The 25,044-nt window shown below is 40.0% G+C and overlaps 2 protein-coding genes across 7 annotated transcripts in view; one reads left to right on the top strand and one right to left on the bottom strand.

Annotated features, from left to right (window-relative positions):
- Positions 1-8,594: 8,594 nt before the first annotated feature.
- Positions 8,595-10,396, top strand: LOC307065328 (paraneoplastic antigen-like protein 5; the record flags this gene model as incomplete). Its single annotated transcript, XM_079722148.1, has 2 exons — positions 8,595-9,817; positions 9,910-10,396. The coding sequence occupies 2 exons, from the start codon at positions 8,595-8,597 to the stop codon at positions 10,394-10,396; spliced, it is 1,710 nt and encodes a 569-aa protein (XP_079578274.1).
- LOC307065456 (centrosomal protein of 78 kDa-like) overlaps positions 9,348-25,044 on the bottom strand; it is a 51,414-nt gene continuing 35,717 nt past the window's right edge. For 2 of the 6 annotated variants that reach the window (XM_079722281.1, XM_079722280.1), the window contains exons 6-9: positions 22,738-22,914; positions 13,153-13,291; positions 12,148-12,412; positions 11,276-11,776 (exon numbers count right to left, since the gene is read on the bottom strand). In XM_079722281.1, the coding sequence (XP_079578407.1) occupies positions 13,214-13,291; positions 22,738-22,914 (255 nt within the window). In that variant the 3' untranslated portion in view covers positions 11,276-11,776; positions 12,148-12,412; positions 13,153-13,213. Of the gene's footprint in view, positions 9,393-11,275; positions 11,777-12,147; positions 12,413-13,152; positions 13,292-19,288; positions 19,353-22,737; positions 22,915-25,044 lie in introns of those variants that run through there. The other 4 variants (XR_013811335.1, XR_013811336.1, XM_079722282.1 and 1 more) reach the window with 3 other exon arrangements.

Genomic DNA, 25,044 nt, shown 5'->3' with positions numbered 1-25,044 from the left:
TCTGTAAATAGTCCTTTGGGTTTGTTTCCTTGGTGGACTGGCTGTCTTCCAAGATTTTGTTGTTAATCTTGTCTGACATTTTAAAGATGACCTTTTGGTGTTGTTATAAAACTTCTCAAGAAAAGGAAAACAGAAGTGCTCATCTAACCCTCTTCTAAAGACTACGCAAAGAAGCCCGTTGTTTTAAAACATTATGGCTGGTGATATAAATACCTGCAGCATATTATATCCGCACCTGCATGTTTTTAACTTCCAGAAACTAAAAATCAGCTCTGCAACATGCAATCAGACATGAAGATAAAAACAAACAAAAAGCCAGTATTGAAAATTTTCTGCCTGATACGTGAATGCATTGGCGAACAAGCCTGATACTTCTAATATTTACATAAAGACAGTAGTCAAATAACCAATGCAGTAAAACAAACAATTCTTCTATGAGTAAAAAGAGTGATGCTACTTAGAGTTGATGGACATGAACTTTAGGAATTTTAGAGCTGAAAATAATCTTGGAGGCCTCCGTTTACAGATGAGGAATATGAGATCTATGGTGGTTAAGTGAATTGTCCAAGCCAGAGATGGGACTAGTGTCAAAGCTGAGGTCTTCTGACAGGATGTTGAGCTTATTACTCTTTGAACTTGCTGGGTGTTTACATATTGCATCAAGAGAGCCCATATGTATTGGATTTTCTTCCATTTACTAATAGAAGCAAGTTAGTGCTTTTACAGGTATTGTAGTATAAAATCAGCCCATTCATTAGTCAATCTAGGAGTCCCAAAGAGACAATGCTTTGTAGGCTTTTTCTTTTTTTTTTTTCCACTGGAAATGGGAATTAGATAGATAATGCATGTTTGTGTATATGTATGTATACATATATATATATATATATATATATGAACTTATATCTTGTTCAAATTTAAAAGAATACCATTTTTATAGTCTAATTATGTATGACATAAAAATAGAACGTCATTAATCAAATATATTTGTAGTATTTGTTTTTGTAAGTAACTTCCTTTCTTTATATATCTATACAGTTTTAAAGATAATGGGATGACACAGAAATATTATTCATTTTCAAGCTAACACTGATAAATAATGTTTTGTAAGTGCCCTAAATTATGTAAAGACTAAAAGTTCCATTGTTCTATCTATTCTATGGAAAGTGGTTGATGTTTAGCTACGAAACAATGTATCAATCTCAGGAAACAATTCTTAGGTTAAAAAACTCATTATCCACATGATGTCTTTTCACAAAGATTTAATTCAAAGAATTTGCCTTTGTAAGATCTCGATCACTTTTCACCATTGTTCCCATGCATGTTCCTGTTAAGGGTGCCTGATTCTGTTGCTAAGCAACCTTGCTTGCAGTCTTGTTGGGGCATGATGATGAACTAATAATTATTTTAAATATGTCTGTTTGGATAGGGTCTTTTTAAGAATATCGTGATACTTTTGTCTAAGAGGCTGTGTAAGAGGGTTCCTTCATTTCAACGTACAGTTCTACAGGAATATAAGTGATAGAATGATGTTTTCCAGAAGAGTTGGAAGAATGCCAAGAGTACACTAGAAAAGCACTAGGTCTTACTTCCTCCCGGTATGCTTTTTTTCTAGAAAAGGGTAAAAATCAGTCAGATGACAAGTCAAGAAATTTACCAAAGGATTTCAAAGAAATACGAGGAACATCAATATTCCTTTTATTGACTAAATTATTTTTTCCTTCTCATCCCAAATTCTTAAGAAAAATTGTCAAGCCATATTATGTTGAAAAATAAGTCCCATGTAAGCGAGACATAGGTATTTGAATTTTATCAGGCTTCCAGATAAAACTAAATTGATTAAATCCTCTCCATCCTGCTTGCTCTTGTCCCAGACATCCCTCTCCAGTTCAGGAATATCCTCCTTTAAATAGCTTATTTTACTATATGGGACTGATGCCAGTAGCCTTAATATTTTCTGTACGGTATACTGGGATATATAAGGGGACTACCATCATATCTCTAGCATGTAGTGAGAGTTAGTAAATAGCATTCCCAGCGTGTATCTGGAAAAACAAAAAGGTTGTTCCTTTAAACAATCTTTTTTGGTGATAAAGCAAAGAATCAAAAGTATTTCATTACTAAAGAATCAGAGAATGTCCTAACTCTAAGAGAAGAGAACTTCTAATATCATCTCAATATCCATCCAATCCAGAAGCAGAGCTGATGGTGCTACCGAGACAGAGTCTCCTTGTGGTGACACCACCTTCAAAAGTTTTGGAAGGTACCCCCAAACATCACCAGTTTTCTTTACAACCTTGTTTGTCTCTAGTATTTAAAGATACATCTGATACTTATTGATTCTATTTATATTTTGAGGGTGATCCCTTCTTAGGGATATCATCTCATATGCAAAGTTAAAAGTATTGATCATTTTTCTCTCCTAAACTTAAAACTATTATAATTTATGTTTAAGGCAGACAAGTTTAATAGCTTTAGGACTTGGGGCCATAAAGGTGAGTGTTTAAATCTTGGTTCACTGTTTTGTAGGTGGTATATGGCCACTCCAGGTATCAGTTTTCTTACTTATAAAACAGGGTTTGCAGTGCTTTCTTCACAGATAAATGATTAAATTTGATATGCTAACATAATGTCTACCATATAGTGTACATTAAATGTGAGCCCTCTTTCCTATCTCCACTGGGTGTGGCCAACTTCTAGTTTTCTAGGATTTACTAGAAACTTTCATACCTTCTAGGAATATGTGGCTTCTGATCATATTCCCTTACCATCTTCATTTTACCAAACTAAAGGCTCTTAATTTTTTTTGTAATTTCCACATTCTTATTTCCTATCTCAGCTACTTTTCTGTTAATTTTTTAGAATTCAGTTTATTTTAGCAGGCATTAATTGAGGTAAGGGGAATTACAGTAGGTCCTGTGGTTACAAATGTAAACAGGTCCCTGTTCTCAGGTACCTTATAGTCTAGTGTCAAGAGTAGTAAACAGACAAAAAATTGAAATTTGACTTGATAAATTCTGTGATATTGGTAAGCCTGTGACAACACAAGTGAAATATCTAAATCAGATTAGGGAGGATGGGAGATTAAAGGTAAAGGAGCTTGCCATACTTGTAGGCTTTTCTCTAGAGTTGGCAAACATCTGTACCTGTGTTCAAGGTTTAGATTGACCAAGACAGCCTTAACATTCCTTTCAGCTTAATAAAACTTTAGACAGGGTTCTTCCTGGCTTATAGGCCCTTGACCTCCCCTTATTTAGAACATTTACTCTAAAAAACATGCAAATTCTTTTTTCACCCCTTTGACACATAAATCTTCTTCTAGTAATCTTGCCAGATTTACAACCCAGGAATGTCTTTCTCAAGGACATGGGAGCCATGTAATCATGTAAGCCATGTAATCATCAAGAAAGATAGCACCACATTCTCTGTGGGAGGGCAAGAGTCTAACTTCAATAAGCGCTGATTAGCAAACACAGATGGCCTAATCACATTAACCAGCCTCCTCCTAATGTCATCCAGTACCAGTCCACTAGCTCACTCCAGAATTGATAAACTCTCCCACCTTTTGTTTCAGCAGAGTTTAGTCCAATCTCTCTCTCCAATTGCAATAGTTTTTTTTTTTTTTTTTTTTTTTTTTTGCAGTGCGCGGGCCTCTCACTGTTGTGGCCTCTCCCGTTGCGGAGCACAGGCTCCAGAAGCGCAGGCTCAGCGGCCATGGCTCACGGGCCCAGCCGCTCTGCGGCATGTGGGATCTTCCCGGACCAGGGCACGAACCCGTGTCCCCTGCATCGGCAGGCGGACTCTCAACCACTGCGCCACCAGGGAAGCCCGCAATAGTTTTGAATAAACTTTCCCTTGCCTGTTTAAGTCTGTCCTTGGATGGGATGCATCCAGGTTTTGTACAAGGGGAAAAAACTGATTTTTGCCCAATAATCTACTCACTGATGCCTGGCACTTGGTCAACTTTTGTAACTGCTGATTAAAATAAGTCCATCATGTCAATGTCTAGGGGGAAGTGTTTTCAATGGCTCTAAACACTTTGAGCAGTGATACATGAAATCTCTGAGTTCACCATCTTCTAACTGGAACTAGAATTATTTTTCCAAAAATATATTTTTTACACTTATGCACAAAATGAGCCTCTGCCTCAAAGAGACTGTGAGTATGCTCAAGTATCCACTCGTCCTAATAGCTTTATACTCATTCTTTTGGTATTTCAATTATCTGAAGTGTTCAGAATCATGAATAAAGTTGGGAGCAATTCACGATGATGTTCATCAACTATAAATTACTCAACAAGGGCTCCCCTTATTATACTGTCCATGAAGCTCTCTAGAGGATCAGCTCAGGTACTGGCCTCACGCACAGTCTAGATTGAGAGAGGATTTCAAATAATTGATGGTTTTAGACAAAATTTTGAATTCTAAAAATGGATGGAAATTTGGAAATTCTAAATCAATCATAGCAAATTACAAATTATCATCAAGAAAGACTGCATAATAAAAATTTCTAAAGGTTACTGTAGAAATTAAGCTTAAATTCAAATTTAATTCTAAGGTAAATAAAAATATGTATTCCATTTTCATTTTTTTATTATAAAATTTATAAAACCAGAATTTTCCTTCTAATATGCGCATTTGGTGTACTTGCTTTTTCTCTCCAAAAAAAGTTTCACTAACTTAAGGACATATACAACATATGGCACCTTAGAATTAAGGAAATATGGGAGAATGATTTTGATTACCTCCTCATGCTACATGAAAATTCATTACTTCAAACTTTCTTGGACAGTTTTTAAAAAGATGCAGTTATCTAACTCATACAAACACCCATATACATATGTACATCTTTCTTGTTGGGGAACAGACTTATATTAGTGTAAATAAGTGGTCATTAAAGTCAATGTGTTCATTTTATATAGTTATAATTTAAGATATAGTAGAAATTGGTTTGAACATGATATATACCTTTTTAAAATATATTAGAGACTTATATAACCACCTCACAATGCCTATATTTGTCCATTATGAGGTTTAGAATATATTTTACTACTTAAATGAGTATGATATTTTATAATTATACCTTTGCTTTTATCATATATTGTGGATGTAGAGTCTGTGGTCAGAAACATACCTTCTATATTATAAAAACATCATTATAGAAAAATGCAGTATTCTTTTAATATATAATTTAACATGAAACTAGGACAGATTTTCAGCAAAAGAAGGGAGCTGCATATATTTGGCTTTTCCTGGCAGGCCTGTTTCTGCCCAGTAATTACCCAGTCTTTACATACATGTTACAGTTCGGTGCTTTTAAGGAAATCCAGCTTTCTTTGCTCTCTGATCTTCTCACAAAATACTTAGCAAACACATAGCTATTAGCTCCATATGAAGTGGTTGTATACATCAGGTATTTTTCACAAGCCCACTTAACCAATGTACCAAGTAATTTGACTAGAATCCAAACCAAATCAGCTGAAGAGCTAAGTGTGCAAAAAATCCTGTAACACACTAGATTCCAATGAGCCACAGTTTTATTAACACTGCATCACTTAGCAAACTCAGATGGGGTCTTTGGGTCTTTATGTTGAGTTTCTTTAATTGGCAAATGCTTAAGAGCACACTTTATTTATTTATTTATTTATTTATTTATTTATTAAAGAATCATCTTTTTAAAAAAATTTTTTCTTTATTTTTGGCTGCGTTGGGTCTTCGTTGCTGCACACAGACTTTCTCTAGTTGCGGGGAGTGGGGGCTACTCTTCGTTGTGGTGCGCAGGCTTCTCATTGCGGTGCCTTCTCTTCTTGCAGAGCACCGTCTCTAGGCGCGTGGGCTTCAGTAGTTGTGGCACACGGGCTCAGTAGCTGTGGCTCGCGGGCTGTAGAGTGCAGGCTCAGTAGTTGTGGCACACAGGCTTAGTTGCTCCGCGGCATGTGGGATCCTCCCGGACCAGGGCTCGAACCCGTGTCCCCCGCGTTGGCAGGCGGATTCTTAACCACTGCACCACCAGGGAAGTTCCTAAGAGCACACTTTAAATGCAGTTACACAATGAGATCATGATAAGAAATGCTATAGGAATATAGGCATAGAAAAAAAAATCAATCATCACCACATATGCCCTGAGCATTTTCTGCATTTTCTGCTGAAGAGAGAATCTGAACTCCAAAATGAGGGTATTAATATATTAGTAAGTTCTGATAGTAAGTTCTTTCATTTGAGAATTATCATTAAACATTATATCTGTGCAGCTTAATCCTTCTTGAAATATACCTTTAGAAATAATACTTTAACAGTTTGAGAAAATTCAGCTATTACATAGCTATTTATCTAAATATTGATGTGAGATAATTATGAAAGCATTCTATTAATAATTTTATGAAGACATTGTAAAAACAATTTAGTCTTAGAATTTTAGAAAAAAAAATAGACCAATAAACGTACTTCTTCTGGTTCAAACTGTACAAATGAAAATTCTGAAGCTAAGTAAATTGGGCAAAGTATGTTGCTGTTTCATAAGTTAATGAAAGGAAATTTATTTATTAAGTTTTTATTTATTTATATTTTCATGGATTTATAACACATAAGTTCATGTGTATAATATTATATTTTGACATTTATATACACTACAGTGTGCTCACCACCAAAATGTTAGTTGTCATCTGTCATCATATTGTTGACCCCCTTTACCCATCTTGCCCTCCCTCCACCCCCTTCTCCTCTGGTAACCACTACTCTGTTCTCTGTATCTGTTTCAGTTTGGTTTGTTCATTCGTTTTGTTTTGCTTGTTCTTATATGCCACATATGTGTTAAATCATGTGGTATTGGTCTTTCTCCATCTGATTTATTTCACTTAACATAATACCCACAAGGTCCATCCATGTTGTCCCAAATGCCAAGATTTCATCTTTTTATGGCTATTATTCCATTGTAAGTGTGTGTGTATCTTCCTTATCCATTCATCCATCAGTAGACACTTAGGTTGTCGCCATATCTTGTCTATTCTAAATAATGCTGTGATGAATACAGGGGTACATATATCTTTTCAGATTAGCGTTTTTGTATTCCTTGGATAAATATCCACAAGTGGAATAGCCAGATCATATGATAGTTCTATTCTTAATTTTTTGAGGAGTCTCCATGTCATTTACCATGCACTAAGTTACATTCCCACCAAAAGTGCACAAGGGTTTCCTTTTCTTCACTTCTTCTCCAACACTTGTTATTTCTTGTCTTTTTGATAATAGCCATTCTAATGGGTGTCAAGTGATATCTCCCTGTGGTTTTGATTTACATTTCCCTGATAATTAGTGATGCTGAACATTTTTCACGTGCTTGTTGGCCATCTATATACCTTCTTTGGAAAAATATTCAGTTTCTCTGCTCATTTTTAATTGGATTGTTAGCTTTTTTGTTGTTGAGTTGCATGAATTCTTTATATATTTTGGATATTAGATACATGATTTGCCAATATCTTCTCCCATTTGGTAGGTTTTCATTTTGTTGATGTTTTCTTTGTTGTACAGTAGCTTTTTAGTTTGATAATAGTCCCATTTGTTTAGTTACGCTTTTGTCTCCTTGCCTGAGGAAACATATGCAGAAAGATATTGCTAAAACCAAAGTCAAAGCGAATACTGCCTATGTTTTCTTCTAGGAGTTTTATTGTTTCAGGTCTTACATTGGAATAACGTTCTTACAATAAATCCATAAAAATGAGTTTGAGATCAAAGCAAATGAACATTTTTAAGGCTCTGAGGTACCTATCTCCAAACTTCTTTCCAAAAGATTTCTGAGATTTTACACTGCCATCAGCGATGTATCACTTGGTATTGAACCTCTACTATAACTGTTGGCTTACTTCCTCACTTAGAGTGCAAGTTATTTGAAGATAGGCAGTGTATTTTATTAAGTGTTTATCCCCAGCACCTGTGCCTAACACAACGTAGATGGTCAATAAATAATTGCTTAATAAGGAAAATCCCTGCCAATACAAGATGTACATATGTGAAAGACAGTGTGTTTTTCTGTAACTGGATAGATGAAAACTTGCCATATTCTTTAATGTGCAATTTTTTTTGCTTATAATTAGTAATTAAATTTCTCTTTTAGATTATATTGTAAAAATTCAGATTCTCTGAGGCAAATGGGCCTGGCACTACCCATTAGCTATATAACCTTGGACAAGTTCTATAACTCTAGGCCTCAACTTCCTCATCTATAAAATGGAGATAAGCTCCCATATCACAGAGCTCTTGTGAGGATTACATGAGTTAAAACACATATAAAATTAGAAGAGTGGAGTGTGCACCGCGCGAGCAGTGGTAACGGTCGCGTGGTGGTTGTGGAGCACAGGCGCTTTGGCCTGTAGGCATCTCCAGCAGGCACCTCCAGTACACACAGAAGAGTCCTGGGACTTTGAGAAGGAGTCCACGGCAAGCAGAGGCTGTGCAAACCCGGAACGATTCTGCCTTCATACTTGGCATTGACTCGGAATTCCTTGAGTCCTGGTCAAACTCTGTGAGCTGATTACTGCCCCTTATACTAGATCAGTCCAAAGATAGAGGGAGCAATGGCTGTGAATCTGCTGGTGCAAAGGGATGTGGGCCTGCTCATCGTGGGCATCCCTGTGTAGTGAAGAGGAAATTAAAGAGACCCTGAAGGCGGGCTTAGAGCCCCTGGGTGCCTACAGTGTGCTGGGCAGAATGTTCAGAAGGGAAGACAACTCTAAGGCAGTTTTCACTGAATTGGCCGACACGGTCAATTATGCTTCGACGCCCAGTCAGATCCCAGGAAAGGGAGGTACCTGGGAAGTGGTGGTGAAACCCAGTATGTCAGATGATGAATTTATCAACAGACTGAAGTACTTCCTGAAACATGAGGGCCGGAGAATGGTAGATGTGGTCAAAACCATGGGGACGTACCTTGAGGACGTAGAGCCAAAAGGCTTGGCTCAAGTCAAGCCACCAGACCTGCAGCCTCTGAAAGGAAGCATGTGGTACCGAAAACTGAAGGTGTTTTCGGGAAACACTTTCCCAGGCCCAGGCAAAGAGAACTTTGAAGCCTGGCTAGAGCAGGTGACTGAGACGATGCAGATGTGGCAGGTGTCTGAGGTAGAGAAGCAGCGGCGTTTGCTGGAAAGCTTACACGGCCCCGCCCTGTCCATCATGCGGGCGCTCCGGGCCAACAGCGACTCCATGACTGTAGCGCAGTGCCTGGACGCCCTGAAGCAGATCTTCGGGAATAAAGAGGACTATAGAACCTCACAGTTAAAGTTCCTCCAGACCTTCGAGAAGTCCGGAGAGAACGTCTCTGCCTTTCTGGTACGGTTAGAGCCCGTGCTGCAGAACGCTGTGAAGCACAGCCGCGAGTCAGTGGGAAGGGCAGACGTGATTCACCTGAAATACATCCTGGCTCAGGCCTCCATGAGCACCTCCCTCCAGGGCAAGCTCAAGCTCATGGAGCAGCGAGGGAGTGCGCCCACTTTCCTGGAGTTAATGAAGCTCATTCGAGATGAGGAGGAGTTAGAGGCCGCCATGGCACTGACCAGGGAGAAGCAGAGGCAAGTAGAAAGGGGCCGCACGGCCTCTGGCGCCCAGGTACTGGCAGAAACCAGTGTCCCCGTCTCTCCGGTCAGGGAGCAGGCAAGGCTGTTTCGTGACAGCAGCACGCAGACCGTCCAGGAAGGGGCCACCCTGTCACTGAAGCGCACGCAGGTGCCATGCTGCTGCGGGACTGGGGAGGAAGGCCACAGCCAGGCAGCGTGTCCTAGGGATGAGGGCCACTCCCCGGCAAAGCAGAAGCCTCAGCCTGCAGCAGGAGAGTTGGGAAACGAGATGGGGGCTGGGGCCATGAGCCCCCCCAAGCCCTAGGGAGCATAGGCTCAAGATACCCAGGCACCCCCTCCCCTAGCAGGCAACACAAATATTTTAACGAGGGGAAGGGGCAGTCCACAGAAACAGGGGGGGCCTTGCCTGGGGCAGAGGGGCAGGGCAGCCAGGCCCAGGCCCAGCCCCCTCGGCATCCACTAGCTGGAAGGGACTCCACCAACCCAGCCAAAATCAGCTCAGGGAGGCACCGGCGACACAAGCGGGGAGCCACCATACGCAGCACGAGGGGTACCCGAGCCTCAGAGAGAGACCCCAACACAGCAGAGGCTGAAAAAGGTATAGTCGGGGGCTCTGGCATCAGCCCTGTCTTCTGGCCACCCTCAAACGCCCACCCTGTGGGCTCTGAGCTAATGATGCTGATGGGCCCCCAGGCCACGCGGGGCCTAGAGGCGCTTCCCCCGGCGCTGGCGAGGAAGGGCTGTGGGGCAGAGACAGGGTCCAACTTCAGGATCATCTACACCGCTCGAGGGGAGCCCCAGGAAGGTAGCACCCCGGAGCCTCTGCGCAAGTGAGGGCAGGGGCAAGTCTCCTCCCCCTGCAGCCTGAAAGGGCAGTGGGGACAAGGACAGCAAACACTGAGGAGACGATCCCAGGCGAGAGCGTCAGCTCAGCTTGGCGGCAGGGCGCCGAGTAGCTGGCTGCCCAGTACCCCACAACTGGCTTTGGTGTGAGTGGGGGTGCAGGGAAGCGTGTTCCAAAGGAGGAGGAGGAGGAGAGGGAGGAGACGGAGGAGGGAGACGTGGAGAAGAGGAAGGGGAGGGGGTCCGGGCGGGGTCCAAGAGAATTTGTTGGAGGGAGGGAGGAGTGTTTGTTCTCTCTAGGTTTGTGCATGGCCATTGGAGACCTGGGACTGGCCTGGAGAACCACAACTCACCAGCTGCCAATGCCAGCGCCAGCCCCAAAGCCTGCCACCCGGGAGCCGCCCTCAGTGGCCAGCCCCGGCCTAGGTGAGGGGCAGCTGCAGATGGCTGCCACCCACACTGGCCTGGGAGGCGTTAGGGGCCACTTAAGGTTCCTGGGCCTTCCTCCCGAGAGGTGACCCCTATTCAGTGACCCCCCTCTGGGACAGGCTGTTCCCTGTACTGGCAAGCCCAAATGTGTCCCTGTAGGCCCCAGAGGGACCCACGGAGCGTCCCCACTGCCCTCCCCCCAACACACACACCCTAGCCATCATCCCCCCCACAGAGCCCTGAGGTGCGCCACGTGCCAGCCAAGGCTCTGGTCTCTGTGGGCCAGTGTCGTGAGCTCAACGTGTGCTTTCTGGGCAGACATTCAGGCCCAGCGCTGCTTGTTGCGGAAATGTGCGTGTGTTCTCCTCTGAGCTGTTCCCCCCACCCCTGCCTGGCACGGAGACCCCGAGGCCAGTCTCAGGAGCCGGCGGGGAGGACGGCATGGACGTGGTCACAGCCAGCGCCCACCCCAGGACCTGGGAGCCCACCTGGGACCTTGGGAAGGAAGACCTGGACCGCGGCTGCAGGAGGTCTGCGGGAGGCCCCCCAGGGCTTGTGTTCTGCTGTGCCACCCCGCTGTTCCTCGGGACTCCACGTCCTCGGCACGGTGGCGCGCGCCCTGCTGTGGGACTGTCCTGTGCCCGTCATTGAGCAGGGCCAGGCCCCGGGCATGTGGGCCAGAAATAGAGGATCTGCCTTAGGGGGAGCGGGCATTGCCGGCGCCCATCTTCCTGGGGAGAGGCCACCCGTGGGGCCCTCAAGAATGGAGACTGTGGGGGGATGCAGGGCCGCCAGGTGGGGTGTATTGGGGGCACCTTGTTGGGGACGCTGGGGTGGGGGTGCCGGGACCCGTTGGCTCCGGTGGCCATTAGAAGTTCCTCTGTGTGTTGTTATGCCCTCTGTTCAATGGTTTCAGTCAATGTTTCTGTTTAATAAATTTCCCTGAAAGTTAAAAAAAAAAAAAAATTAGAAGAGTGCTCGGTACATAGAATATGTGCAATTAATGCTGAATGAATGAACATGCGAATGCAAACAGTAGTGAAGGGCTTAAAATGAAATGGTCTCATCCCACTACCACATCCAGCACTCAAGAAGCGACCGATTCTTTATGCAGGTTTTTAATTGTAAAATATGATATGCGAACTGAGAAGTGCACAGAACAAAACTGTCAATGTAACAAAAAGAAAGAGAACACTTACATAAACACTACTCGAATCTGAAAGTATTGATACTTGTCAGCATCTCAAACCGCCCCCCACATCCTTTTCTCATCACAAGCTCCTTCCCTCTTCCCAGTTAAACACCATCCTCACTTCTTTTTTTTTTTCTTTTTTTTCTTTGCGGTACGCGGGCCTCTCACTGCTGTGGCCTCTCCAGTTGCGGAGCACAGGCTCCGGACACGCAGGCTCAGCGGCCATGGCTCACGGGCCCAGCCGCTCCGCGGCACGTGGGATCTTCCCGGACTGGGGCACGAACCTGCGTCCCCTGCATCGGCAGGCGGACTCTCAACCACTGCGCCACCAGGGAAGCCCCCATCCTCACTTCTTGACAATCGTTTCTTTCAACCTGCATGCATCCCTAACAAAAGAGTTTAGTTGGGTCAACAGCTAACTTTATGTAGAGGATCATAGTATATTAAGTCTTTTCTATCTTATTTCTTTCTCTCAACATTGGTTTAAAAAATTCATCCACATTGCTGCCTGTAGGAAAATGTTCAGCTCTTCATTAAAGTTGAAATAAAATAAATATATTATTTTTTAGGTGCAAAAATTTATGAAAATCAATTTTTCTTTCCTGTCCATACAACCAAAAGTATGGAATGACATTAGAGGTCAGGTTTATTTGGTAACAGAATGTGGCTTCTTGATATTTTTTATTTTAGGAAAGGAGAATATCAACACGAAAACTTTTTTCAACTTTACTTTTATTTAAAATGAGGCCTTATTTTCCTCTTGTAAAAAGAGAGTTCAACTAGAACTGTCAATTTTCTCATCTGTAAAACAAGAGCACTGAATCAGCTGACTATATTCATTCAGAACTCAATTTCTTTATCGTATGATCACTAAGGTTCTCCCTAAATCTAATATACTAAAGTTCTAAGGAAAGGAAAATATAGTACTAACGACATGTTTTGATTTTTATTTCTTAGAGTTCAAATGTCCACCATTCATCTTGGTCTAAGCTTAAGGAACCATTCGAGGGGATACAATGCAGATGGGAGAAGAAAACAGAACCCTCACACAAGCTGTGCTGTGTTGCAATCGGGTTTCCAATTGAAATATAATCTTCTCTATAGCTTTAAAGTGATAACTTTGTACCTGCAATGCTTCTTGTTTCAAACAGATTTTCTCTGGCTCTTCCTGAACACTTTCTGAGGAATCATCGACCTCTTTGATTTCTGAGGAGGAAGGATTCTCTACTGTCACAGTCACAGGAAATTCTGATGGACCTGAGTGTCTGAAGAAGAAGATAAGAAATCACAGAGTTTTTACACTAAAGTGCAAAGGAAGAAGACAAGATTGTAAAAGAGATAACACAAGCCAGATCCAAATATCCAAATATTAGAGGTCATTTAACAAAAGTGATCTGAGGTATCATTATTTATAAATGTCTCTCACTGCTCCTTAGTCTAAAACAGGAAATGACTAAGTAAAATTACAGGAACTTATTTTTGCTATGTTACTGTTCAGACCTCTGTTGTACATGGTTAGGATTAGTAATGGGAATTGCCCATATTATTTTATTAAGTTTCTTTCACAGAAGCCAAGTGAAGATCCAAGGTAAACATTTTTTCTCAGATCAACTTTATACTGCAAATGAAAAATTTATTCTTCAGCATCAGACAAAAACAGTCTGGAAGAAAATGCAGTTTTTCAGAGGAAAATACATCAGAAAAGGGATTGATGAATAACCAGAAAGTCAACATATCTAAGCTGTGAATAATAGACATTAGAATTAAAAAAAATAAATCACATACACATACACAACTAAAACTGACCCATCAAACATTTCATGTTCCCACCACCCTTAAGCCAAAACTAGGGTAACAGTAATACAATTCTCCCATCAAGCTTCACTGCCACTGCAATGTTGTTCAATAGGACATTTCCAAACATTTAAAAACTGACCTGGCCATAACCCCATAAAAGTCTACAGATCATAAAGAAGTGTGCTGGGATTATTAACCACGCAGAAGACAAGTCACTAGGACATCATTTTGACAACAAGCAGCAAACCCTGCAGCATAGGAAAATCCCAATAGGAGAACGAGGTGCACACCCCTCTCTCTGGGCATGCAAGGGCAGGACTGACACCCAAGATGCTCTTCTCTCAACCTCAGCAGTGGTGCCTTTCACAGAGCAACTATGCAGTCTCCCAGAACCACTGGGAAGGAGAATCTGATACTGACAGTATTAGCTTGTCATGAGGCCGTAAGCGAGGGAATGTGTGTGGCCTTGGTGAGAGAGCAGAGGTTTGGGAGATGTTGCTTTATATTGGCTTTCAGATCAGGAATTTGTACACATAGCCCGCAAACAACGTCTCTTGAAAACATGTGAACATTCTTGAGTATGACAGCTCCCTGTGAGGGGTCAGAAATGGCAGTCAAGTTCGTTTCACTGGGTAACAGCTGATTTGCAGACTGGAAAACAGGCTTCCTTGTTTACAGACATAACCACAAGGCTGCCAGTTGTGTGCCAAATCCACACAACTACACAGTTGCATTGGAAGAGCGACCAAACATGTTTTACATGGATTTATTTCAGAGAGGGAAATGCTTCTTGTAAGGCTCTGTCAGTTTAAAAAGCAAGAAGAATGACCATCCACCTTTCCCAATTCAAGCCCTATATATCATAAATATGATAGCTAAACACCAGCAACTGATTACATACATCACAAGCTTTGATGAATGCAAAGCCCCTAAAAAGATATCAACAACACGAAGTTAGATCTTCATGTAAATACATCACCAGTTAAACCCAGTTAATACAACTATTTAGTATTATGTACAGTATCCATACAGAATTGTGTATAAAAATAAATAAGCTCAAAACAAGGACCTGGAGGGCTCTGCTATGGAGAAAACTAAACAGAATTCGGCCGACTGGCTTGGTAATAACTCTCTGAACTGCTGAGAGGCCCCTTCAGTTCCTATGTTCAGGATGGTTGAGATTTCAGTCTCAGTTCTTTAAATGGTGATATTAATCGTTCTCTAATTTACCACCCTGTGTAACGAGGATGGACCTGCGATTAAGTGTCTCAAGAAGAAGATAGGAAACCACAGAGCTGTTAAACTCAAGTGCAAAGACTGGGGATTCAACACTATAGCAATTCACATTACCATTTGCAAAAAAGTAGTCGGTAGTCCAATGGGGATTATAAACATCCATTTAACATGAGCAACTGAACAGATATATTTTACACAGTAACTACTTCAAGTACTATTTAAAATCAATTCTCTCTTTTCTTAAGCAATTGTTAATCCCCAATTTCGTGAATACTACCAAATAAGTCACTTGAAGATCATCTAGAGCAATCTATTTCACTTAGCAAGCCTAAAGCTATAGTTCAACCATTTTATTTACTGTTCTGTGACAAAAATTACTATGAACAGGTATAACCTGGATAAGAAATCCAGGTAAGATAAGGTAAGGTAAGATATAAGATAAGGTAAATAAGATAAGGTACAGCTAGTTTGACTCACTAAATCTGATTTACTGAGTTAATAAGCCAGTTGATTTAGAATAGATCTAATGCATATTTTTCATCCATTCTGCATTCAACTATTTCCCATGCCTAAAATGTCTTTTTTCCCATTTGTACATATCCGAATTCCTACTTCTGTGCTGTAGGGCTTCGCTCAACTACACCTGCCTTTGATGAAACTTTTCTCACATGAGCAATTGGTGATAATTTTAGTCTCCTCAAGACTCCCACGGGGTTACCTCTGCTGTGACACTTGAGAAACAACTTGAAACTCCCAATTACTTTTTGTTTTTCTTCCTTAGAGGGCTCATTAGGCAGAAGCCATGTGTGAGTTATCTTTTTTCCTCTATAGAAAGCACCAGAGACCGCCCACATAATAGAAGTTCCAAAAGAAAGAACTCCGAATGACTGAAAAAGACAGGGAATGCAAACACGTTACCTGTTGCTTTTTGCACGCTCTGCAGTATGCCACGGCCGGAAACCAGACACACCAGATGGTAGAGGTTCAGGACCATAACATTCTTTACCAGCAGAGTGTTTCCTTCCATTACTTACAGGTTGCTTTGCGGCCAAGCCCATGCTTGACAAAGCATGAAAGGAAGGAATCAAGATGCACCAAAGTCTACAGAGCAACTGTCACACGTGTACGCGTTGAAAGGAATCAAACAGGCACTTGACAATGATGCCAAGCCCATTAAAAAGAGGATCGTTTTGTACAAAGGTTTTACATAAGCCAGCATTTTAAAAAAATATAAGTTCTCTACAGTAACAAGTTATTTTAACGAAAAAAAAGTATTAAGATGTGCAGAAATGCAAAAATAAATTTAAATAAAATCCCAAAGTATGATACATTTTACGTATCATGCAGAAACACTCAAGTTTACTGAATCTTAGAACACCTTTGGCATTTATGAATCTCAAGAACACAGAAACACAGATACACCCATGACTTCTGCCAAACAGAATCTTCAGAAGTAGACCAAAATTTAAATTTAAGATGAATTCTTCTATGTAAAAACAATACAAGTTATAAGGCTGCAAGTTGCTGCGGGTAGGTGAGTCAATGTTACCCTCCTATAAGCCTGTCAACCTTCACTGCTCCTTTGATTTCATATAGAAAATACACAAAAAAACAAATGAAACCCACTGGATGAAAGAGTGAAATGTGGAGACTTATCCTATATTTCAGTAGTAAAGAGGCAAGTATCTTTATATGAAACATTTGGTTGCAAAAACTAGACCTATGTGTTAATATTTTACTTAGAACAAGCCATATATTAAAATTCACATTTAAATATTTAATTTGAATTTACTGAAAACAAACATCATAGATTAAAATGGTTATATTTATCCTTCAAAGCTACTATATTTTATGGTATTTTATTTATTTATTTTAATAGATCTTGATTGGAGTATAATTGCTTCACACTTCTGTGTTAGTTTCTGTTACACAACAAAGCGAATCAGCCATATACATACACATGTCCCCATATCCCCTCCCTCTTGAGCCTCCCTCCCACCCTCCCTATCCCACCCCTCTAGGTCATAGCAAAGCACCGGGCTGATCTCCTTGTGCTATGCTGCTGCTTTCTACTATATTTTAGCAGCATTAGGATGCAGGGTAAAATGGAGTGTATGTGGTAATATAGGACAAATATTTCATAGAGTGTAGCTTATTGATAATCACCACAATATACCCAGATACTGATTTGGCTTACGTCTATGTCTCCAAATAACTGAGGCAAATACAAAAAAAAAAAGCCCAAGAAATAAAATTACTCTTAAAATAGCTCAGTGAGCTTGTATACTTCAGTTACATTTCCACTTTGTTTAAACATGCTAAATAAAAAAAAAAAGTTTAACTGTTTTCTTCTCATTTCATGATGCCCTATTATATACCACGAGGTACTAATTTTACAGAATTCCTAATATGTTTTACATATACATGTTTTATTTATATATATTTCCATTTCTAATATCATAGCAAAAGTCAACTTAGCTATCTTAAGAATGCTTTACATATGATATAAATTTTTAATAATAATATCAAATTAGTGTGATATAACAAATCTTAACTTCTTTGTATGTACTATTTGATTATTAAAATATCACTCTCTTGAAATAACAATTAGCAGACAATCATAAGCTTTTTTTTGACTTCATAAACACTCTTAACCTATTTAATACACTATTGTCATAAACAGTCTTAACTTATTTAATACACTATTGTCCAAGCAAGTTGATTAATAGAGAATCAAAAACATACATATTGGGGCTTTCCCTGGTAGCGCAGTGGTTGAGAATTTGCCTGCCAATGCAGGGGACACAGGTTCGAGCCCTGGTCTGGGAAGGTCCCACATGCCACAGAGCAACTGGGCCTGTGAGCCACAACTACTGAGCCTGCGCATCTGGAGCCTGTGCTCCGCAACAAGAGAGGCCGTGACAGTGAGAGGCCCGCGCACCACGATGAAGAGTGGCCCCCGCTCGCCGTAACTAGAGAAAGCCCTCGCACAGAAATGAAGACCCAACACAGCCAAAAATAAATTAAATAAATAAATTTATTTAAAAAAATACATCTTTAAGTAGAAAAAAAAAGCTGTATTTATAAAGATGTTTACAATAATTTTAGGTTATTTCCAATTTTTCACCAATTTAAAAAATTGACCAACTCAATGAAACCTTGTGAATACAATGTTAGAAAGTATAACTATGAATCACAGAATTTAAATTTAGTATGAAAAGATAAGAATGGCAAATTATATTGAAGCTATGTGGAATTATGTTTATAGACAGCAGGAAGAGAAAATAAAAATGTAAATATTGCTTGATAGGATAATGGGATTAGAGGTGGTCTTTTAAATTTTTCATTTTTATGCTAATACAATACCTTTATAAAACCCAAAAATGGGGGTTCCCTGGTGGCGCAGTGGTTGAGAGTCCGCCTGCCAATGCAGGGGACACGGGTTCGTGCCCCAGTCTGGGAAGATCCCACATGCCGCGGAGCGGCTAGGCCCGTGAGCCATGGCCGCTGGGCCTGCGCGTCCAGAGCCTGTGCTCCGCAACGGGAGAGGCCACAGCAGTGAGAAGCCAACGTAATGCAGAAAAAAAAAAAAAAAAAAACCAAAAGTGTTCAAACACATTTTTAAAAAATTGTGGTAAACTACACAAAACAGAAAATTTATCATTTTAAACATTTTAAAGTGGACCGTTTAGTGATATGAAGTCAACAAATTCTTAAAACTTTCAGAGGGCACCTGAGTAAAAGATGTGTTGTCCATTGGTGATTTTAATGTATCTGGTATATAACTAGGGTCACCACAAAACTCTTTCTGGGAAATTGGCAGATCATAAACATAAAAAATTTATTTTGCTTTATATTAAACCTTATTGTATTGCTGTTTCAAAATTCAAATTTACTCACAAGAAAGAGTCAGTTTCATATTATATTTGGTTTCACAAATGCTGCTCCTGCTATTCATTCTTATCACCAAAAAAAAAAAAAAAAGACTATTTGTGACAAATGATAATATGTTCCAGAAAATAAAAAGTTAAAAGGTTTTCAATCTGCATTTCTGGAAACCTAAATTGAAGCATCACACAACATTTTCAAAAACAGAAAAGCCATTTGATTTGACTAAAAACTTAGTTTTAAGATGGCGGAAAGTACCTTGATAATTTTCTTTTAAGAAAGAAAGAAAAACAAGCCATTGAAGAGAAATTCTTCCGAGAGAACTGAAACATGTTATATACCTCTGACTTGGCACTCCTTCCATCTGGAGAACTTTTTTAATAACTACTTTCATCACACAATGATCTAAAGTAAAATGAATTGAAATTAGAGTAATTATTTCCCAATGAGTGGCTATTTCCATTTAAAACCAAAAGCCAACTAATTATTGCTTTTCCCATAAATTTAAGTATGAAATCCACATTATGTAATTATACACTTATTTCCCCCTTTGTGTATTCTAATTTCTTCCTCAGAAACCTAAGATGCCATCTTGCAGACTGCCTCCAGTGGCTATTATTTTGGCAGCAGCAAAGGTCAACTTTAAACATTTTGCATCTAAAGTGGCTTTGGATACCTTTGGATAGAAAGTACAGTCTGAGCACTGTCCAGACACTTAGATACCTAAAGGGCATCTAAGATAACAAACCAAAGTCCTGATATTCCCTCAAAAGCTGCTCCTCCCATCAGCTCCCTTTTTCTAAGTGATACCACCCAGTTGCACACATAATCATCAACAACTTGTCTCCTTGTTACTATTCCCTTCATACCCCACATCTAATCTATCGGCAAGCCTTGTTAGCTACACCCTCAAAACACAACCTGAATTCAGCCACTTTTCACTTGCTCCAAACTTCCAGCCTAAGCTAAGCCATAAACATCTCTTATTTGGACCACTGTGATAGTCTCCTAACTGGTCTCCCTGTTCCTCTTCTTTATCCTCCCAAGTCCATTCTCTATACCAGGTCACCTTATTCAGATACTATTTGGATCATGACTTTTTCCAGTTCAAAACCCGCTACTCATTTAGAATAATCCAAATCTTTACTCTGGCTTTCAAGACTTTATAAGATCAGACCGCTGGCTAGCTCCTTGACCTCATGTCATACCACATCTTCTTCACTCAGTACTCTGGCCACGTTGGCCTCCTTGCTTTTCCTTAAATACTCCACCCACCTACATGCCCGCATACTCATGGCCTCCTTGTCCTGGAATGTGCTTACCCCACATCTTCCATGGCTTGCTCCTCTCTTCGTTCAGGTCTTCATTCAAATGACACTTCTCCAGTGAAGCTGTCCCCTAACAAACCTGTCCAATGGAGTCCTACCTGCCCCCGCTCACTCTCTTTACATTAAGATATTTTTGCACTTCTTACTCTCTAAAATTATATTACTTACCTGTTTACTCATTTCTATCTGAACTCCTTCACTAGAATGTAAGCTCCATGAGGGCAAGACTTTTGTGTGTCTGCTTCACTGCTTTATCCCTAGTGCCTAAACCCGTATCTGGCACACAATAGGTATTAAAAAAATTACTTGTGAAACTGACAAATGAATAAAGTACTCCTTGCAAGAATTCAGAGGCTGCACAAGAAGGAAACAATGCTCTTGGTGGAAGAAGGCTTAGTATCTAGGTTCACCTCTATTCTGAATAGAGATAAGAACGATTTACAAGTATAACTCACTTTAATTAGTAAATTATCTGCTAAAAACATAAGGGATGAACAACATTAGAAAAGTACTGGTTTTTTTTGGTTTTTTTTTTGCAGTACGCGGGCCTCTCACTGTTGTGGCCTCTCCCGTTGCGGAGCACAGGCTCTGGACGTGTAGGCTCAGCGGCCATGGCTCTAGGGCCCAGCCACTCCGGGACATGTCAGATCTTCCCGGACCGGGGCACGAACCCATGTCCCCTGCATCGGCAGGCGGACTCTCAACCACTGCGCCACCAGGGAAGCCCAAAAGTACCGTTTTCCAGGATACAAATAATAACAAATTCAAACAATGTGTGAATAGAGAATACATACTAAAAACCTATCATGAAAGTATGATGGTCAAGAACTCTCACAGTAAAAAGTCAGACAAATACCAGAACAAATGATCATGAATTCTAGTAGTTCTGGGGCTGAACAACCTACTCATTTAAACAAAAGGGATCATCGCAAAAGCACAGGTATTAAAAAACATTACATGAAAGGAAACTATCATGAGTCATTTATTTAAGTGTTGAGTGGACCATCACATTAAAATAACTGGAGTCTTTCAACACCCCATGACATACATAAATAGCAAGTCAGACGTATGGATCTGACAGGATATGATACAACCCTGACAAGCTCTCACTACAGAAGAATGGACACATGGTGTAATTAACCAACTAGCCAAATTAATACAAACAGCCAGTAAACCTCACCAGTAAATCAAATGAATACAAAATAAAACAAAATGTGGTTATTCTCCTATCAGATTAAGCCAAGATTCTGTAAGAAAAGTCTTTAAACTGTCTATACCCTTTTGTTCCAACAACTCTCTTTCTAAGAATTTAACCAAAAGAAATAGTCAGAGATATAGGTAAGGATATATATCAGAGTACTATTTGTAACTGAAAAACTGGACGTACCTTTTATACAAGATTGGGCAAGCTATGTGTACTGTGGCATATTCATATAATGGAACACTGAAGGGTCACAAAAAACATGATGCAGTAAGGCTTCCCTGGTGGCGCAGTGGTTGAGAGTCCACCTGCCGATGCAGGGGATACGGGTTTGTGCCCCAGTCCGGGAAGATCTCACGTGCCGCGGAGCGGCTGGGCCCGTGAGCCATGGCCGCTGAGCCTGTGCTCCGCAACGGGAGAGGCCACAACAGTGAGAGGCCCGCGTACCGCAAAAAAAAAGAAAAAAAAATGATGCAGTAGATGCAAATTTACTGACTTGCTAAGATGGTCATGCTGAATTAACTGAAAAAAGTTATAAAATTTGGAGTAATCCCACTTGCATAAAAAAGGGAGAGGTACAGGTACTCATTTTTGTAGTCTTACAGCTTTTTAAAAGTGCTACCAGCCAGTGTTTGTGAGAGGCAGGCTTCACATCCACTCTTGGGGTGGACTATAAATTGGCATAGCCTTTCTGGGTGGTAATTTGGCCACGTGTATCAAAGTTCTTAAAAATATGTCACACTTAGTCATTCCACTTATAGTACCTTATTCTAGAGAAGTAATCCCGATGGACACAGAGATGTATATACAACGTATTCACATTGTTTGTGACAGGGAAAAGCAAACTGTCTAAATCTAATTGCAAGGAATTGATTAACCTGTGGGACATCAATATGGTGGAATACTACATGATACCTCATAAGTGAAAAAAGCAGGAATATGAAATAGCAAGTATACTACAATTCTATTTTTGTAATCCCTAAGTGTACAAATATATTTATAGAAAACAAGAAAAAGACTGAGAATATATACACCAAAATGAACAGTGATTATGTCTGGGTATTAAATGTATAGGTAATTGTTCTCTTGTTACTCTGTATTTTCTGTAAAGAATATATGTAACCCTTAGAGAAAGTTTAAAAGCAACATAAAAGCTATCAGAAAAATGAGGCCTTAGAAAAAATCCTATCACAACAGTACCATGTCAAAAGCTAAGCATATATTATATTAAAAATTCAATATTTTCAATTTTAGAATTTACCTCCAAGCCATAAAAATCCTCACTAAGAGATTCTGCAAAAGCACGAGCACCCAGGTCACCAATGAGCTTGTTGCAGTTCAGAGTGATGCGCCTCAAACCAGCCATACAGTCAAGATCAGGTCTCCTGGAACGAAGACTCTCAGCCCAGGTTGCTTCATGCCTTCTGATAGTCGGATACTTCAAAGATTTAATGGGACGAAATTAAGATGTTTCAATAAGGAAACAGGGTGTGCCTACTGAGTATGGCTTATTATGTCAGAGATTTACACACACACATATCAAGCATATATGCCAGGAGAGTCAAGCTGAGAAATTAAACAGTCAGTTCTGCTTTACGAGTCCAGTGACCCACATTCTAGTCGGTCAGTGATTAGATTCCAGCCACTGGATGACCTGTTTTTGAACAGTTATGTAAAGTTGGACAACTCAATTACAGTCTAAGAATTATTTTCCTTAGCTTCTAAGTCAGGGAATTGGTTCTAAATTCTATCATTGCTGAGGCTCTAAATTTCATCATTCTGTCCTCCAGTGGTCTCCAAACACCTGACTGGGCAACCCCTAAGAAAACTTTTTAATATGCATCTTATTTTTTAACAAATTATATACACAAAGTTCTATACATATAATTTATGTACACTACACAGATATTTTTTAAATGATACAAAGCTAAATAGGTTCTAATATTTTCCTTTCCTAACTCCTAAGGCATTATTTTATTTTATTTATTTTAAAAAAATATGTATTTATTTATTTGTTTGTTTGTTTGGCTGTGCCGGGTCTTTAGTTGCAGCCTGCCGGATCTTTTAGTTATTGCATGTGGGATCTAGTTCCTTGAGCAGGGATCGAACCCAGGGCCCCTGCATTGGGAGCACAGAGTGTTAACTGCTGGACCACCAGGGAAGGCCCAGGCATTAATTTTAAAACTATATTTACAAAATGGATCTCACATGCTACCTAGGGTATGCACACAAACTTTAGAGGCCTGGACTATGCACAGCCAGTTTGATGTGCCTTGGGAAGATAACGGTTTGACATTTAACCACAAGTCTTGTCTTAAAGACATTCAATTCTTTATATTCATAAAATCAATTTTGGTAACAGGGAACACTGACTTTAAATGAAAAGTCTTGTTACATTCTTGAAAACATAAAAGACTCAAAGTGCCTTTGACACTCTAAAAGGAAAATCATTAGTGTCATTTTCCTATTAACAATAGCTTATAAAAGCTCCAAGCAGAAATAACAGCAATCACTTACACAGTGCTTAGTATGTGCCAAGCACTATTTATACAAATGAGTTCAATTAAACCTCACAATGAGGCATAGACCTTAAGTGATTTGTCCATGGCCACTAGGTATGAAAAGGGAGAAAGGGAATTTGAACCTAGGCCATTTGGCTTCGGCACCCAAGGTCTTGACTGTTCTCTACCCCAGGGGTCCATGGACTTGCCCTGTATAGGCTCAAAGAATTTTTCAATTTCTAAAATCTAAGTTTAAACATTTCCAGCTTTGGGGGCTATACAGTTTCTGCTGCAACTACTCAACCCCACTGGCGTAGGCTGAAAGTAGCCATAGCTACCATGTAAACAATGGGTGCCACTATGTTCCAAAAAACCTCTCTTTACAAAATCAGGCGACGGGCTGGATCTGGCCCACCAGCCATAGTGTACCTATCCCTGATCTGCACCATCAAACTATTAAAAAGGCTTCATGTCAAATTATTACATAATTTAGGCCTAAATACAGTAATTATAACCACTGTAAAGTTGTTAAGGCATTAGTTTAAAAAAGTAATTACAAGTTGCTGATGTAGTGATTTCTATTAGTTTATAAACTACAGTAGCTAATAGACACTTGATTCATTTAAATCTTGAAGACTATAACGGCATAGTTTCTTCACAGCATCACAATCAATGTTTTCAGTAAGTAAAAATACATAGAAGTATTATTATGTATTATATATTAAATCTCTTATTTCTAAAATTAAGTGGACTATCTTTACTAAATGGTAGAATCCCAAACTGAAAACTGATCTTATTCTTTCAACAAAATGAAAGATGCACTCACAGATATCAAAAGACAAAAAATTAACTGCCATCTGTGTCAATGTATTGATGTGCTTCAATCACATATGTTTTCATGAAAGTTTAAACATAAAATCACCTTTAAGATCTTGGCCATGTAATCTGCTCCCTGCCATGTCAGATTATACCCCATGAAATTTACTGTCTTAAGAGTGATACAGTTCTTTACACCTTGCCAAATAACTAAAAGGAAACAAAAAAACACACACACGCAGTACGATGAA

Source organism: Hyperoodon ampullatus, assembly GCF_949752795.1.
Source record: "Hyperoodon ampullatus genome assembly, chromosome: 17".
Classification (NCBI taxonomy): Eukaryota; Metazoa; Chordata; class Mammalia; order Artiodactyla; family Ziphiidae; genus Hyperoodon; species Hyperoodon ampullatus.
The sequence above is the reverse complement of the archived record's forward strand: the minus strand, read 5'-3'. Positions and strand labels throughout refer to the sequence as shown.